This window comes from Oenanthe melanoleuca, chromosome 2, assembly GCF_029582105.1.
Source record: "Oenanthe melanoleuca isolate GR-GAL-2019-014 chromosome 2, OMel1.0, whole genome shotgun sequence".
Classification (NCBI taxonomy): Eukaryota; Metazoa; Chordata; class Aves; order Passeriformes; family Muscicapidae; genus Oenanthe; species Oenanthe melanoleuca.
Window position 1 is genome coordinate 134,491,158 of NC_079335.1, and position 17,979 is coordinate 134,509,136.

At 37.3% G+C, this 17,979-nt stretch overlaps 1 protein-coding gene across 4 annotated transcripts in view; it reads right to left on the bottom strand.

The window, feature by feature from the left end:
- Positions 1–17,979, bottom strand: part of ARHGAP12 (Rho GTPase activating protein 12) — a 74,478-nt gene that overhangs the window by 14,651 nt on the left and 41,848 nt on the right. For all 4 annotated transcript variants that reach the window (XM_056485212.1, XM_056485211.1, XM_056485210.1 and 1 more), the window contains 4 exons: positions 13,099–13,224; positions 9,804–9,878; positions 6,935–6,996; positions 5,237–5,318 (listed from right to left, as the gene is read on the bottom strand). In XM_056485212.1, the coding sequence (XP_056341187.1) occupies positions 5,237–5,318; positions 6,935–6,996; positions 9,804–9,878; positions 13,099–13,224 (345 nt within the window). The remainder of the gene's footprint in view (positions 1–5,236; positions 5,319–6,934; positions 6,997–9,803; positions 9,879–13,098; positions 13,225–17,979) is intronic.

Below are 17,979 nucleotides of genomic sequence, written 5' to 3' on the forward strand. Positions count from 1 at the left end.
AGAAAAGATGGTTCAGAAAACAGGACTAATCTGCTGCTTCTGATTAAACTCCCAGCATAGATGTTAATTAATGCTAATTGTGTTTCAGAAAGGCTGTTTACCACTGGAAAATCTCCATGCCTAGAGTCCTAAGGGCAATGAAGTGTTGAATGGAAAGCAGCATCTTAACTTCTTTATTTTACCTACAAAATATCAGAATAGGGCTGTACTTCTAATTTACCCTATGCCAATTAGCACTTGGGAAAACAAACCCTACTACCTTCCACTTCCTAACTTAATTCTCAGATACCTCATCCAAGAACATTTCTTATTAATTACAATAGAGCTTTTGAGAGAAGCCCAGCTCAGCAGCAGAGCCCACAGGAACAATCTCTGGGCCATTTTGGCTCTTGCAGCAGCTGCTTGTTCAAGAGAAAGTCACACAACTGCTGCACACACATCCAAAGTGTCCCAGACACGTAATTCCTGGCAGCCTGGATCAATTGTGCTGCGTGTTGGAAAAAAAAATTAAATCAATTTATAGAGTTTGGCACTGGAGAGAACAGGAAACAAATGCCAAAGTTCTCTACAGGACTGGATGCAGGGGGGTGATTAGGTAAAACCACGAGCCACATGATGCTGAGAATCACAGGACAGGACTTGCTAAAGGTGACATCAACACACAACAAGAAAAAAATGTTATCTGTCAGTGCTGTTTTGACCAAAAGAAAAGCCCTCCACAACATTAGCTTGATGAAGCTGACACCTGACAGATGACAGCACTACCTCCTACAGCTTTACATTCTACCCATCTTTTTGGCCTGACCCCTCTCAGCACTTCAGAGAAGTATAGAAGAAAGCAAAAACTAAAGCTAAAAGGGAAAAAAATATTTTTTTTCCCACTTCTTTAATCAAAGGGTGTCCAAACTGTTGTGTGAGATCCAAGGATGGGGATACCCAGGCAAATAATCCAGCCACCCTGCAAAGCTCTCCTCAAATACCAGCACATTACATACTCGTCACAATGTTTTTTTTCAAGGACATTTGAAGTTTACATGCAGCCTCTCCTTTGAGCTTTCCTGTCAAGGTTCTTTTCTGCTCCTGGGTCTATGAAAATGAGATGCCAGCTGCCATTTCCCTCGTTAAAGTTTTCAGGAGCAAGTGCTGCACAGGGCTGCTCACACAGCCTGCACACAAAGGCTGCTGAAGGCAACTGAACCCTCCTGAAACCAGCAGGTTCTGCTGACAGGTTAAAAAAAAAAAGCCTTTCCTTTTGCATCTGCTGCCACACAGACATTCAGTCTGCTTTCTAAAGCAGTGCTACCTACTCAGCATCAATCAGCAGAAATCCAGCTCTTACTGGATTACCTTACTCTTACTGGATTTCTCTTTTGAGCAGTCTGAGAATTCTGGAAAGGGCAGCAGTGTAAGACAGAAAAAGGGAGAGATATATACATGGTGCTGCCAGCTGCCCTAGATATGAAGCTTACAGTCACTTTGACAGCTTTTTCTAGACAAAAAACATAGTCATGGGATGTACTTATGCTGGTTGTATGGGAGAGGTAACTTTTTGGAAAAAATAGGGTATTTTCTTTGCTTTAGATAGAGTAGATGCTATGCAGCTTAAGGACAGCCTTGAAGATTCATTCTGATGTCAATATATAGAAGGCCTTTTCAATCTCTTCCATTTTAGGATTTTCTCCAAGTCCTGGAAGCCTGCACAGGGACAAACCACAGAGTCTGTACTGTGATATATTCCAGCATTCTTTGGAAATAACTGGAAGTCATTTATGGGAAGAATTTGGATGTACAAATGACACCTGGCATCCTTGTGATTGTTTCTAATTAGAGTTGGGTGGGATGTTTTCATTCCAAGTCCTCCTCATCCACGGATGGACTGTGGAAAGAAAGCTGAGGAGACATGCACCTTTTTGGCTGGCAGGGGAGTTTCAAAACTACGGCTGAAGAAAATAATTTTAAAAAAATCTTTATCGTCACAGCAAAATGATGGATTGCTTTTAAACCAGACTGGTAAGAGCATTTGCATTCCAGAAAGTTTTCACAAAAGATGCTGTATAATCAGCAGTGCAATACTGATGAAGTGTAGTAATGTACACTAAACATCCTTGGCTAAAATCACAGTTGTGTAACATAAACAAGAGTTTGTTCAGATGAATCTTGAAGATTCTGTTTCCTTGATGTTTGGGAAGTTCACAGGCTGGGTTTGCCACCACTGTACTTGTCACTGAGGACATGTGCCTATTACAGAAAGCTGACAGATGAATCCTTCTAAGCAGTTACCATTTTCTCTGCTTTATGAAGCCCTGTCACTCTGACAATAGCTAATACATCTCATTCACACCAAAAACTGAGTGAAAAAAGCTTATAAAAAAATTCCAGATCTCCTTATAAAAAGTAGCCTTTACAAGGTCATCAAACTGTTTACAAATTTTCTGTTCCAGGCTTCCACATACAGAGCAAATAATTTCACAAACAAGAAAAAGACACTGGCATCATTTTTAGCACAAGGTTAATTCATGAAGTTTTGATAGGCAGCTTTCTGTGCTCGGCATTTTCAAAATATAACTACAGATGCTTAAATTACACATAAAAATTTACATCAGCCTTCTGTATGTGGAATATAGCCAGAACATTCTTGTGCTCTTTTCCTTTTACCTCTTCACGCATAACATTTACATTTTTGGGTATTCCAATTACAGCTAGAATTATCAAACATGTACACCATTGTATCAAAGGTATCATAGGCACCATACAAAGATTTAAATTAGTTGTGTTAGAAAGAATAAGACAAAATATCTGTTAAAAAACTCAGCATACCATGCTGCTTATTAGTCAAGGCATTAGAGGTTCAAATAGTAGGCAAATTTGGGATTATAATTCTAGCACCAATGAACCAGACAGGCTTTCTACTTTGTTCCAGTGGAACAATTACAGGATTACTGCAATAAACTTGTGTTAATTTGCACCTTGGATGACTTTCAAAAACAGCAAACAAGATACATGAGCCATTATATGAAGTGTCAAAGCTAAATCTTGGAAAAATTCAAGTTTACTTTGAGGATTAGTGGTAAATAGCCTTACAGTGACAAGAGGCATGCAGCAAGAACACATACACTGATAGCTGAAACTTGGGCAGAGTTTACATAGGTGACAGCAGGTCGATGACTGAGAGCATTTTTCCAAGAAGAAAGCAGCGAGAGCAAGAGCTCAGGAATTGAGCCCCCTTGGCAAAATGACTTGATGAGAAAAAGGAAGAAAAGTGATGAAGTCAAAAAACAATGCACAAAAGAAGATATGGTTATATCAATCACTAGATGACTGCTAAACATTCTTCCTGTAAGATGAAGAAGAAATGTAATTCTTATCATATGTCAAACTGTTAGAATTGACTTCACCTTATTAAAATATGGACAAAGAACAAACTTTGAGAGGTGAGGTGGAATTTTGAACACCTTAAAAAAAACTTCCTACAGAGACCAAGAAGAGTGTGTGCTGAACACTCAGTTACATATCTACAAAGTCAGCTATGATTATGCAGGTGTAAAACACTAACTCCTTGAAAGAGATTCTCACTTAATATTTCCAGCTTCATTTTGTTCTGTTTGTACTGTTGATATTTATTTTGCTGACCCTACTCTAGTGCTTGACAGAACATACAGTTGATAGTGTCTCAGAAATATTCTGACTATGGGACTTCTGGCCCACTTAAATTATCAAAAGAATTTACACATTTTTATTTTTACATTTATTTGTTAAGATTTTCATTTATTTTTAAGTTATTCTATCTGGCATAACATGACTTATACTAGTGCCCATAAATCATGCAACTCTGCTTTTTGCTTATATTTTATGGATAATTAATCTGGGCACACATAATTTATAACATTATCATATATTAATTAACAGTTTAGCATACAACATTCAGCTGAAAAAGACAGTTCTTTTGATTTACAGCCACACCTGAATTAAGAGTATCAGTAGCTGTAAATGAGATTTTGGAACTCAAGTCGTTAACTAGGCAAAACTTTTACTTTGCAACATGCATACTAATATCTGTAAAACCAAAATCCCTTTTGGATCCTTGGCTGCAAAAGTCAATCACAGAAGTCACCAAAATCCACTTCCTGCCATACAGTGGAATTTACCTTCTCTTATGCCTTTCATCTTTTTTGTTTTTCCTTCCTTTCTTTTCCCTCTGCTTGACCATCTTGCCCAACTTTACCTTTTTCATTCTCTTCTATTCCAAACTTTATTTATCCATCCTCTTCTATTTTTTCCCAACCACCCCTTCTTCAGAAGGTGGGAGGGAAAATATATTTACAGGTCTGAAAAAAACTAAACACTACAGAAAGGAATTGTCAATTCCAATTCACTACCCATAATGAAGCACAGCAAGAGAAAATGAGCCAAGTAGAAAGATCAGTAAAGAACAGCAAGATAGCACAGATCTGTAAGAGGCAATTTTGCTGGAATTCACATGACAATACATGGAAATAAACACTGGCTCTGGCCTGTCTTTAGTTATTACAGGAGATTCACACAGTTCAATGTTAGACCTCCAAAAGAGAGGTCTGGTAGATAAAGAGCCCTTTCCATATATATTAATGCAGATGGATAAAACAGCAAATTTAATGAAAGTGCTATTACACTAGAGGTGATAAATTGAATAATCATCATCTTCAGTGTGATATTTCTCTTTTGGCCTTCATCAGACAACAAAATAAGTACAAGTACTCATCATGCACTATGAAGATCTAAAAAAAATATGGAATCCAGCAAGACAAAGGCTATAAGACAATAACACTGAATTGCTCAAATAGGGCAATGCAAGAAGCCACGTGTCAGACTATTTATTACATGTATTGCATTCAAAATTATCTGGAGTTTATGAAAAATATCCAAGAATGGTAAAACACACAAACTGTTTATACAAACACATTAGTAAAGAACACAGAAGTATTTGGCCTGGAGAAATAACTTCATGCCTGAGGAGCACCTGAATGTTATCAGTTTCTTGCCTGTCAAACATACATACATACAACTGGTTTGCTTCTTATGCTACATCATAATCATTACATTAAACTATTTTCTTGTCAACTTATATACAGGTGTTTTTTTCTATATTATGTATACATATACCCATATGTATTTAGGGCCTGCAAATAAGAGGGCTTCAGTTTATTGTGCTTTACACAACTAACACTTCAAGGAGGGTGGGGGTTGTTCCAGGGCTTACCCAGCCAGTTCCACTTCCTTGGGTTTTAGTGAACAGCAGCGATGACCCTTGTAACACTGCCCATGATGACATCCAGTTCTTTCTGTAAATAATTGCAAACAAACATAAAATAAATTGACACTGAAAGCAGATATTTAAACTGTCCATCATTGCTGCTCAGCTGACCTGTATGTTAATATAGTTAAGCATATATATAGTCATTAGTGGCATCAATAAGTCTTAATTGCTCTCATATTTGTAGAAGGGAACATATGTTAACAATTCCAGCCTGACCATCAAAGTCTAAATCAAACAAAGCTAATTAGTAGTAGAAGCAGTTCACCAAGAGAAACACCATGCAATTATAATTTCAAAGGGGCTAATCTGGAATGCTCAGCTCACTGGGTACTTAACAGATCATGCCAAACTACTGCATAATTCTGAAATCCATTGATCTGAGATGCAACTGTCCCATATTTATGTAATAAGCTCATTTATATTGGCAGTAAAATATTTGCTACACATCTAAAAATTTAAGAGAAAGGAGTTGTTTCAGTTGTCTGACTATTTTATTTTATGCCAGCAGACCCGTCCTCCTGACATGGTTATAAAAAAAAAGGTGTTGACAAGCCCTGAATATCTACTCCCATTGCCCAACATGAATTATTACTTAACAGCTCTCAGAGTGACAGGATGGCCAGGTTGCATCTTTCTGTTCAGCAGTGCAAGAATCCAGATCAATGATTCCAGCAGATGCAATGTAAATGATGGCAGTATGTTGTACCAGCAGCAGCTTACACAAGCTAGTGCCAGCCCAGCCCTACCAAGCCCTTAGGAGCAGCTCTGAGGAACCAAACTGCAGGTCAGATGTGCTGCCCAGCTGCACTGGACTAGGCCAGGGTATGTCTACAATAGTAGCTGTGTGTTGGCTACTTAATCCTCAGGACAAGCATGCTTCATGTAGCACAAGTCTGGGAAACACTGAACTAGATATAACATATTATTAGATCTAAAAGATTAAATTAACAAAAAAAAGAAAAAAAAAGGGGGGAGGGAAAAAGGCAAGAAGCAATTCTAAATTAACTCTGAGGATGTGCCACACCTCTGCAGTATTTGCCATTGATGCTTTGCAACACACCAGAAATGCAGTTAGACAGCATCATCTGATTACACATTATGATTTATAGTGCAAATTGCTGCCTGGGACGCAGAGAAAAGTTAAAAATGAGGTCACTCATCACCTAAAGGAGACTGACATTGGGCAGTACACTGCTACAAACCCTTCACAAGCACAGAGAAGGAAGAATTAGGGAGCACATGGATGTACACTCCTTGGAAGTTAAAGGACAGCAAGTGGAAGTCTGAAAGCTGCTCTTAAACCAATTTTATCCAAGGAACAAGACACACTATAACCTACACAGATTTGCTCTTAAGTAAATCAATCAATCTCATTCTAAAAAGCTGTCTGTCATCAATGCACCTCTATGAAATCACTGGCCTGTGTGTAGCCCTGACACACGAGCCTCTGGCTCTCTGCAGTCCATTATCTTTAGCTCACTGGGACAGACACATGGGGTAAGGTTAAGCTGTGTCATACAGGAAAACCTCTAAGGCAAATTCAGACAAAAAGTAAGGAGTTACAAACCCCAGCATGCTATCCTAATACAAAAGACCTTTCATAAACCCTCAGCAAATGCACTTTTTAAGTCCAAGACTTACCGAACTTTCTTCCCATTTTCTGTAATTTTTGTCACATTTAATAACCCATACTTTTCTTGACCCTGTAAGATAAGAGGAAGACATAAGAAATATAAAAGAAAATCTGCTTCTATTAACATCACATCATGGAATTCAATCCCCCAAATAATCCATTTCTGGCAATGAGCCATCTTTGCTCATGTTATAACTTCAAGAAACTGTCTTTAAGCATATTTAAATATTCAAAGATCAGCAAAATTGAAATTCCTCTGGGGAAGTACTTATTACCATTCAGAGGATAAAAACCTTTCCTTCATCAAGACCAAGGTTCTTTGGACAAGCCAAATGAAATAATTTGTGATAGTAAACAATGAACATTATGAATGTAAATTTATAAGGATTTGTATAATAGCACAATAGTCCTTTACTAAAAAAAGGAGGTGGCTGGCAAAAAAACCAGCCTAAATTCCCATACGAATTCTTCCTATTAATTTTAATATCATTTCATATTTTAAATAAAACATGGTTGAAGTGCATAAAAAATTAAATATTAATGTTAAAAACAGAAGAGTGAAGCATTTCTTTGATGTCCTCTTTTTTTCCTATCCCCGTGGAAAATAGCAGAATTTTAAACTACTTAGTTACATCTTTTTGATGAAAACCATCTATATTAGCATGCCTACAAAAAAATTTAAAGACCAGTCAGTGATTGGTGGGAAAAGAACATTGCTGAACAAGAAGGCTGTTTCCAAGTTTCAAATATTTGGAGTGAATATTTCTAGCTTCTGTGTAAAAAATAATAAAATGAAGAAATGTTCAAAAAAGCATTCTAGGATAAAAGGATTCACTTAAACTATCATTTTAATTTTAAGATGAGGTATCAAAATCTACCATTTTCTTCTGACACCTCAGCCTTGTCCTACCAGCCAGTGGTGCTAAAAGAATGCTAAATTATTTTTTTATCAATTCCTTTTCAGTAACAGCTTCTAACAGTTCCTACTGTATGAAATAAGCTATTAGTTGAAACAATCAACTAGGGAATGGATCCAAATTAGTTTTATCATTAAAAAAATGACCTCAATTCTAGATCCAATGAAAATAGAAGATAAATCCTTCTCAGAATTTTCCTCTAAATATCAAATTTAAATGGCCCATAACTGCACGATACAATTTTGAAGAACATTTTTTTTGCTGGGATACCATGGACAACACTCTTCTGAGAGATATAGATCTTCTTCGTGAGCCTTAAAAATTCTACCTACATGTTTCAAGCCCAGCAAATAAAATACAGAAAAGACACATTATCAAGGACAAAGGTGTTTAGCTGGTGGATCAGATGTTATTCCACTTCAATGGTAATAGCTGCTCTTACTCAGTTTAATATCTTCACTGGGCTGAAATGCTTTTCCAAGCCAGTGACAGATGAATTATTTTCCAAAACTGGTATTTTCAACAGAAGAAGTGAGTGCCTTCCCTTGTCCACTCTCCAAAAGGCCAAACAAATGAATTATCCCATTCTTTAGACTACTTCATTTGTGATCCATGTGGACCATGGACCAACAGTCCCATGCTCTAACCCTTCTTAACCCTTCTAACCAACCTTTGGCTTTTAACAAGCAGAACAGCCTGTAACCAACTGCCACAGTGACTGAGCAACCTGTGCTCACTTCCCAAAATAAATCATGGCTTTAATCAATTACTCAGGGTGGAACCAGTGAGGATGTTCCAGAGAATTATTCAAAGTATCATACTGCCCTACTTAGCAGCAACACTAGGGGGTACTACTGGGAAAATTAATGGAATCAGGGAAAAGAAGAGGAAAGCTGGTTAAGGATCAAAATTCTCAAACTTTTACCAGCTTTCTTTGGAATATTTAAATCCCAGGGAACACCTAACAAAAATACAGATAATCTTTCTATTATCTAAAGCAGCTCTTCCACAAAATACAATTTCAAAAATTCAAGATCTGAGCCATATTTAAAGAAATTAGATCACATGCAGAAATAATTGCTCTTGTGTAAGGCTATCAGCTATGCCTGCTTAATAAACAATGTTTATTTTATTGTGAAAAACTGTTTGAAGAATTGTGAGAATGGATTATCATGACTAAGCCAGAGAACTATTCCCCTGCACACAGAGTAAGAAAGAAACAGGAGAAGTTCTGCCTTTAATGCCCTGAAGTACCTACCAAGGGGCTGGCAAAACTGACCAAGTTGCTTATTTCAATGCTAATGTAGTGCAGTTCCAAAAATTAAAAAAATAAATAAATAAAATAAGTTTTTTTATCCATTTCCCACTGTTCAACAAGGAACAATCACATTTGAAATACAAACTGAAAGAAAAAACAAACCAAAAAAACCCCACCAAAAAAAAAAAAAAAACAAAAAAACAAACAAACGCTGTTTAGCAGGCTTAGGTTTTTCTCCCAGAAGCTACTCTACTAAATCCAAAGTACATAGTTTATTTATGCCAGGTCCTCTACATCTCTTTAAAAAGACTAAAACATAAGGCAAAATTAGAGATATCAACTATTACTGACTAACAGTGAGGGATTCTGTGAAAAGGGGAAATTTTCTGGTTTTACCTTTCAAGATGTATGTAAGATGTCACTGTTGGAGGAAGTAAACTGAGTTCTACATAATTTGGCACAACTTGGCCACAGTGAATTTTTAACTTAATCTATTATGTCAAAGTTGCATTTAAACCACAGATAATCACATTTTTTCCCTGAAAGCAGAGCTAGATGTAATGCATTCCTTTTAAAATGCAAAGCTTCAAATATTCCCATTATTTTTCCCAAGAACAAAAAGGCTTGCCCTCAATTCTCTAATCATGAATAGCTCAGTTTCTACAACATCTACTTATCTATTTAAACACTTGGCATACTGACTGTGGCTTGATGCTTTGGTGAAGAAGGAGATGACTCATTTTCAGGAAAACTGGCCTTAGAAGCAGTTGATGATTCCTATAAAATTCAAATAGTTAATGTCAACAGGTACTGAAATCTTTCATACAATTGCTTTATTTTTTTAACCTAAAGATGCTTTCTCACTTTCTTTTTACACACTCATAGATTAGAAAAGTACTTCTTTTAAGTGTTCATAATATTCTCAGACAGCTACATTCTAAACTTGCTTACTGAACACTGTTCTTACAAAGTTTACAGACTACACTCAAACTGGGTTAATTAGTACATAGTCATTTGAAAAAAAAGATGTTATACATGCTGCATCAGCTTCAAGCAAAGCCTTCATCCTTACAAAGGGGGAATTCTTTTGTATGACATTGCTATCAAATTATGATGTATATTTAAAATAATGGCTTATTACAAGGTACCATATACAAATACTAAGATTTTAAAGAATACATTTCTGTGTGGTCAGTAAATACAAGATTGGCATTAAAATGTTATATATGTAGAAAAACATATACCAACTTTATTAATTTTTGTGAGTCATGATCATTAATCTCCTTAGAATCAAACACTGAAAATCTCTAGAGATTTGGGGTTTTGTGTTGAACTGTTAACTAGAGACCAAAATAAAATACTAAATATCTGAAAACAAGAAAAATTGCCCATCTGGAGGAAAAAAATAAAAAAGCATGTGCATTTCCTCCCAAGTAATGGCTGCCTTGCACAAACACACTGCTTGAGAATCTGGGAAAGAATTTCAAATGGAAGAAAAACATCACTTGTTCTCTGCTACTGTTAACACATTTCTCCCCCTCTCTCTTTTTAAATCCCTTGATAGCTCTCCTAAACCCAGTTTGTTCTTGCAGCATTACATAGCACTCTGCACACTTGTGCTTTAAAATCCACTTGCAAATCTAACTAGAGAAGTGGCCCACTAGTCCTTTTAGTAGCATAATAACAGAGAACTTTAGCACTCCTAACTAGAACAGCCTAAATATTCCATATTTTCAGATGTCTGCAAAGAAAAAAAAAATTGCTCAAATTAAGAAAATCAATTGTCCCTCCCAGGAAGGTATTTTTTCCTATGCTTATTAAATTTTTTAGCTGATGGCTATATCCAGATATATGCCACAGCCAATAACCAGTATGTTTGGTATCATCAAATACTTATGAACCCTGGCAATCCATACTTGCACTCTGACACATTTCAAGTACTCTTTTGACTGCCCTATTTTCATACAATTGGGTTTCATTGCTTTTCCAGGAGAAAAACAAATAAGGAAAATAAACAGAAAATAGCTTCCCTAGGAGACAGCTAAAAAAAAAAAAATAAGGTATTTATGTGCCCATCCAGACAAATACCAGTTGCTTTCCTTCCTATTTCATTCTGAATTTGAGATAGCTTTCATACAGCAAAAGCAACTCTGGAACAAGAAATCCAGTATTTGTGGTAACAAAACATTCCCTTTCCACATACTAATTTAAAGCAGAATATATTAACAGTGTGCCTGCTAGTGGTAATAAAACAGCTGCATTAATGCACTAAAAACTATTTGTCCTTCCATAAAACATTAGTTTATTGCTCCACTACACATTTTAAATTTTCTCAAAGCATTAATGTTGTGCTTCTTATAAACTATTTTCTCCTCACCAATAAAAAACACATGCTGCCTACATGTTTGGAAACTGTTAAAGGAACTTCAGGCTGCTATTTAAGAGTTCACAAATGCAGTTCAAATAGTTTCTTTTGGTTTTTACCCATAACATTTATGCATTTTCCTGTTTGCTTCACTATGTTTAAGTTCTTGATATGTGAACACTGAGTCTTGCAGAAATGTAAACAGCTTCACTTAATCATTGTTTTACAAAAGTTTTTTCATTTAGTGTAGCACTACATAAAGTTCTTTCCATAACTGCAGTACATCTTATGCCAAAAAATAAAAAGTTAAGTCATCCTTTAAAAGTGAAGCCAGAACTTCAAGCTATCTCCAACAAAATCATTCATACCTGTGAAGCATAAACTGCACATGAAGCTAGAAGTGTCCACTCAGCTTTGATTTAGCAGGGCTCCATCTAGGCTGTGTCTCATGGAATGCCACAACTCACTGAGTACAGAAGGATGCATGAGGCAGAGGAAGAGGAGGAGGAGGAGGGGAAAGGAGCAGCAGAGGAATCTCAGAATTGCTGGTGCTGAATTAATGCCCAGAGGTGCAAAGTCTCCAGCCAAGCACAGCCCACTGCCTCCTCAACACCACACATGATATACCCAAACTGACAACTCAAAAGCTCAAGATCAAATCCAATACATCCTGCTCTGAAGAGCTAAGTCAACTCATGGAAAGCAAGTCCATTAAAATGGAAACAACAGGTCGAGCAAGTAACATTCTTGGCAGCAGATCCATTGTCATTACAGCTACTGTGTTTTTTGTCCATTTAAGTTTGGTTTTGACATCTTTGATTACACAAGGCCATTCATAGGCTTCTTCTTACATTTTCAAACCTGCATTCATTTAATCTTTTTTTCTCAGAATTTTAGGAAAAGGGAGCTTACAATGCCATTTCTTGGTACTTCATTCTGAGTAGTTTGTGCTAAGATTTCAGCACTACCAAGTTATTTCATTTTCCATGAATCTTGGGATGGACTTCAGGGAAGTTACAGAAACCACCGTACAGCATTCGTTTCAGTTCCTCCCTGCTCAGCTCACATCAGCTCTCCTCACCACAGGCAGAACGGCCCAGCACAAGCAGAAATGGCTATAGGAAATGCTAGGAAAATGTCAGAGCAGAGAGAGAAAAGGGAGAGGTCCCATCTCCTTGGTTTAAACAGCACCTCATACTGTACAGCCCAAAAAGACTATCAAGAATATGCCCTAAGAATGGGCAGAAAACAGCTTTTGTTGTTACTGACTCAGCATTTTTCAGACTAAATACCAGCTCAGCTCTGGAGAGGATCAAAGCCAAGTGTTTCAGTACTTTCTGTACGGTCCTCTGCCCTTCAAAAACAATATTACAACCCTGTTGTAACCGTGCACAGCTCTTCCCCTGAACACTAGTTAAAACACTTCAAGGACAAGAAAAGAGCTACTATTCACAAAGTAACAGTAGTGAAGTTATTGAATAGCCCTTGGTTTTGCTGCATGCTATACACAATGATACAAGAGACCAAAAGAAAAATGAAATTTCAGAAATTGGCACAATCATTTCTGATACATTAAATAAATCACACATCAGAAACAAGTGGCATTTCAGCATGCTGATAACTTGTTCCTACCTTGTCGTTGGTGTCCAGCACAATTGTGCTGTGCCTCCATTTTGTTAAAACTATTGGTTCCTGTAGCCTTCTGTCCAGACTCCTACTCTTTATTATATCTCTCTGCTGCTGTGGTGAAGCATTATACTAAAGGAAAGAAAAATAAAATTATAAGTAGAATCCAATTAATGCAAACAAGACATAGACATACCACTGATAAGCCTAAATAGTGCAAGCTTTCCTGATGTCACCACCCAAGGGTGTGGAAACAGCCTTGATTTTAACTTGCATTTAGTCTTCAGAATTGTCTTTTCTCCTGTAGTCCTCTCTGAAGCAGTAACTAAGGTTGGCATGTTGGGATAACACTCTCAATTAGCAGAGAGATGTTTGATTTCCTTTGCAGCAGATGCTGCTGATTTTGCAACCCAACAGGGTACTGAGAGCCACCAAGGAATTACAGGAAATACAAGATTTAAACACTCACTCTTCATATTGCATTGACAGTACTACAGCACCTGACCAGATCTTGTGTAAAAAAAAAAGAAAACCTATTATCCTGCAGTAAGGTATTTAGATTGTTATGACCGCCTGGTATGACTCTCTTTGACCCAAAGATTTGGGCTGCCTAGGAAAGGAGACATGAGGGTGAGGACTTGCTTTTTCAAAATAAACCCATCAAATTGCCTATAAAATAATTTGCTGGTGTGGAATGTACACACCACATATCAATGTATGCAGTCTGTAAGCATGGAAGATAAATATTTAGCAGAAAATAATTTTAAGATTTAGCAGAGCTGTAACAACCAAGGAGAGACCATTTTTATCATAACGTAGGTTTTCTAGTAACTCAAGTGAATGCAAACTGGCTGAGAAAATGTGTGGGTCATGAGAAGGACACAGCATTTAACTAGATCTCACAATTGCAGCATATTTTTCATTAATAGTGTTGCCATTTTACATCATCACAATACATCAATACATTATAAAAATCCTAAAAATATTTCAGACAAAGTGTTATATTGAAAATACAAACCAGAAAAGACAATATCAATGTATGGGCATTCCTTGCAGCAGGTCTAATCCACTTAGTTGGGCAATTCCAACATATTTCTTGCTATGAAACAGAACAGTTTATTTCAGAAATAGATTTACCCATTACTGACACTGGTATACATTATTTATGGAAATCTTCTATGCACTTTCCTTGAGTAACTCAAGGAATTGAAAAAACAAATATATATTTTGAAGTAATTTATCTTGAATTTAAGTACATTTTAAAAGTTAGGATATGGGCACAGGTGATCTATATTTAATTAGTGCCTTTGATACTATCACAAGCAATCAGGAGTTAACTTCTCTAACAGACAACCCCATCTTGAAGGAAAAAGGAACTGTAACATGAAATTCAAGTTTTATTAAACAGATTTAACAAGTACAAGAGTATATGGAGCTCATCAACAAAACACTGCTAACAACCCAGGAACACTGAGCTCTATGTATCTTAGCAGCTTAAATAATTTGCATTGGTGATACAAACAGTGTTAGTAAACTGACAACTCTTTAAAGGGAACATTTGACATTTTTTGTCCCATTTTCTCACAATAGAAACTTCAAGTAAATCTTTTTTTCCTCGGATGTCTTTGTTTTATTCATTATAAATAGTAAAACACACTGTGGATGTGATGTGGAAACAAAAAGTTTTGTGTTTCTGTGCTCAAGACAAGCCTCCACTTTTAAAATAGATTAATTGGTCTGTGATCTCCAAAAAGAATCAGAGGGAGACAGAAACACCACTTCCTACTCTGCATTGTCCAGCAGAACCCACCATCCTCTAGACCAGGCAGAGTCCCCTGGCCAGGGAGAGGTGGCCAGAGCTGGAAGGTTTGCCTGGTTGGATGACACCACCCTGCTGTTCTTCACTCTGCCCCCAGCCAACCTCAGTTCACAAAGCCTTGCAGAACAGTTTCAGGTATGGTTCCCTTTCTACCTGCACTCCTACCTGCAGAGAAGCTGCTCTCTCTCCTCCTGCATTTGCAGTATTTACCACTGTTACCAGAAACTAGGCTGGGTTTGCCTTCCCTCAAACAAAATCTTGTTTTTGCACAGCCATAAGCAGGGTTCCTATGCCTAAGATTTGGTGTAATCTTGAAGACAGATCAGGCAAGGGCTGTCCTCTGCAATAAAACTGGCCTGTTCAAATTGCCTGGTGGGACAACCCCTGCTACACCACATGCCTTAACAGCATCTTCTTAGGGTGCACTGTTATTTTCCAGACTCTAAAGCTTTTTAAACTCCAAATCTACACACCACTGCTCCTTGGAAATCCTCCATAAACTCAAATTTGTCCCATTACACCAACCCCTCCCTGGCACATCACCCCAGCTTGTTTCCCATTTCATTGGGAGTATCTCCTACCACACAGGGGGCACATAAGCAAACTGTTCATTCTCTGACAGCACACACCAAGAAAAACAGGGATTTTTTGGTAACAGTTCTTGCTGTAGTGCAAGGACAGCAGAGGTGTAAATTTAGCTCACGTAGTATTCTTTTCATTGCTGAATTTCTCCAGCTACTTAAAGGCTTTCTTTGCCTCAGTATAAAATTTTCTGACCCTCTCAACTGGCTGAGTGATTTCCATTTAATTTTAAGCTGATACATGGCATGGCTCAAGGCTCTATCCTAGCCTAATTGCGGCTGAAACAAATGTAACACCTCCAAGTTATTTGTAGCAGTTGTCCCCATTCTTCAGAGATGGCACAGATCTGTCAGCTTTAAGAAATAGAAAAAAGAATCTTCTTGATTTGTGTTAGCAACATCTTCAGCCAGACAAAAGAACTGGGTGGGCTAAGGGGGAAAAGAGTGAGAAGCAACCAATACTGAAAGTTGGTAAAGACCAACCTTACTGCAGTCAAAGATCAGAACAGCAGCATTTAAAAACATTGTGCTATCCTAGTAGCCTTTAGCACCTCATATATGTTATTTGCGGTTGTCCCAATAGACTGTCTGAAATAGAAGAACCTTCTTCAAAAAAATTAAAGCTGCCTCAGAACAAAATGACTTTGTAGTGCTCCTATTGTCCTTGGCTTTGAATAAATTTTTTTGTTGTTGTGATAGATGTAACACCTATGTTATAGCTTTTGCTTTCTTATCAACTAAATCACTAACATATTTTTCTTAAAACTCCATAAATAAATAAGGATTATTTTTGCCCTTTTAAGGGATTTCATTCCCTTCCTTTCTCTAGGGAATGAAGATTCCTTGTTCTCTGCCACAGAATGTCAGGGTGGCAGCAGCTGGAAGGAACAGAATCAGGCAGAATGAGAGCATTGGGACAAGCAGCCCTAGCTCAAATGTACCAGTGACTGAAAGACACCTCTGGATAACCATTGTTCACTTTGCTGTCTTGGACATCCATTGCTCCCCCTTTCAATCCTCAGGGTCTTTGATGAGCAGCCCCAAGCCCTTGCTGATTGCCACAGGTCCCTCTGTGTGCCCAAGCAAAAGCTGGGGTGAGGTGGGAGCCACTAAACCCAGGACAAAGGAGGAAGATCAGACCAGGTTTTGTGAGTAGAAATACATTTATTAAAGAGAAAGGGAAAAAACCCCTGACTGCCTTCTCATACTTAACTCAGGTTTTGTTTTTTTAACAGCTTATGTTGTTAAAAACCACCTGGATCCTCACACCAACTGAGGCTGTTTCAACTTTCACCAGCCAATCCCAAATTTTAGGACAAGAATGTCACTACTGCTAATGAAACTGCCTAGGGCATTGACTTGCAGTAGACTCAAAGGCAAGCACACAGAGTAACCTCAAATCCAACCCAGCTCAGAACAAGACAAATTTACCATACAACAGCCGAGCTTTACTTACACATTCTCACGTTTATTTTCTTTTACCATTTGATTGCACAATACATTCCTGACACTACCTGCACCCTGGTTTACTGTAATTTTTTCAGCTATCATGCTCTGACAGTTTTCAGGTCTGGCCCATTAACACTGCCAAAAATTAAGCTCCTCCAGCTACTGCTTCCTCTGCAGACACAGCAAGGAGAGCTTATGCTGCAGGAACTTGTGAAAAGAACACATGCAATTGCAATATCACAGTCTGTAAATATTAACACTAAAACTGACTTCACTCCAGAGGCCTACAGTACACACATTTTTCTTCCAAAGGCTACTCTTGGATCAGCAAGCATGCTCAGAGGAAGGCAAGCATCATATTCGTATGCCAGGCATTGGCCCAGGAATGTATTTTGAAAACCTGAGAGATTTTTAATCTCTACTTTTTATTAGGTTGCTCTCTCTAACTTTCATTTGAGCTATTTATTAGATAGATTTCACACCTTTTTTTTTTCATTTTGATAGGTTTACTTTTTTTAAAACTTCAGAAATTAGAGAGTTCCTGAGATGAGTTTAATTCCCCTTACCCTTACTAGAGATTTCTTATTTGCTAAAGTCATAAAACTCCTATTAGAAAACTAGGTTTCTAGAATAGGGTTGTAGCCCTTCTTAACCTGAATTTAGACAGTATTCTTTCATTACAGTGATCTAACTTCTAATTGCTTGTTTGTTGGGGATTTTTGTTGCTTGGTTGTTTTGGTTGGTTTCGGGTTTTTTTATAATAATTGGCAAGAACCAAAAACTGAATACAGCAGAATGCTGCAGATCAGAAATCTCAGTCTTTTGCATGTTCTAGTAGAAACTATGATTAAAATATTATTATCCATTTTAAAGATTAATTCAGTATGTTCTTCTCTTCCACTGCAGAAAGCTGGGTCACACTCATCATGAGCCTTAATAGACTTTTCACCAGTTGTCAAAGCTACTCCATCTGAAACATCATTTTTAGCCAGAGGCATCCAGCTATTCCTAGATGTTATTTAAATTCACATGACTAGA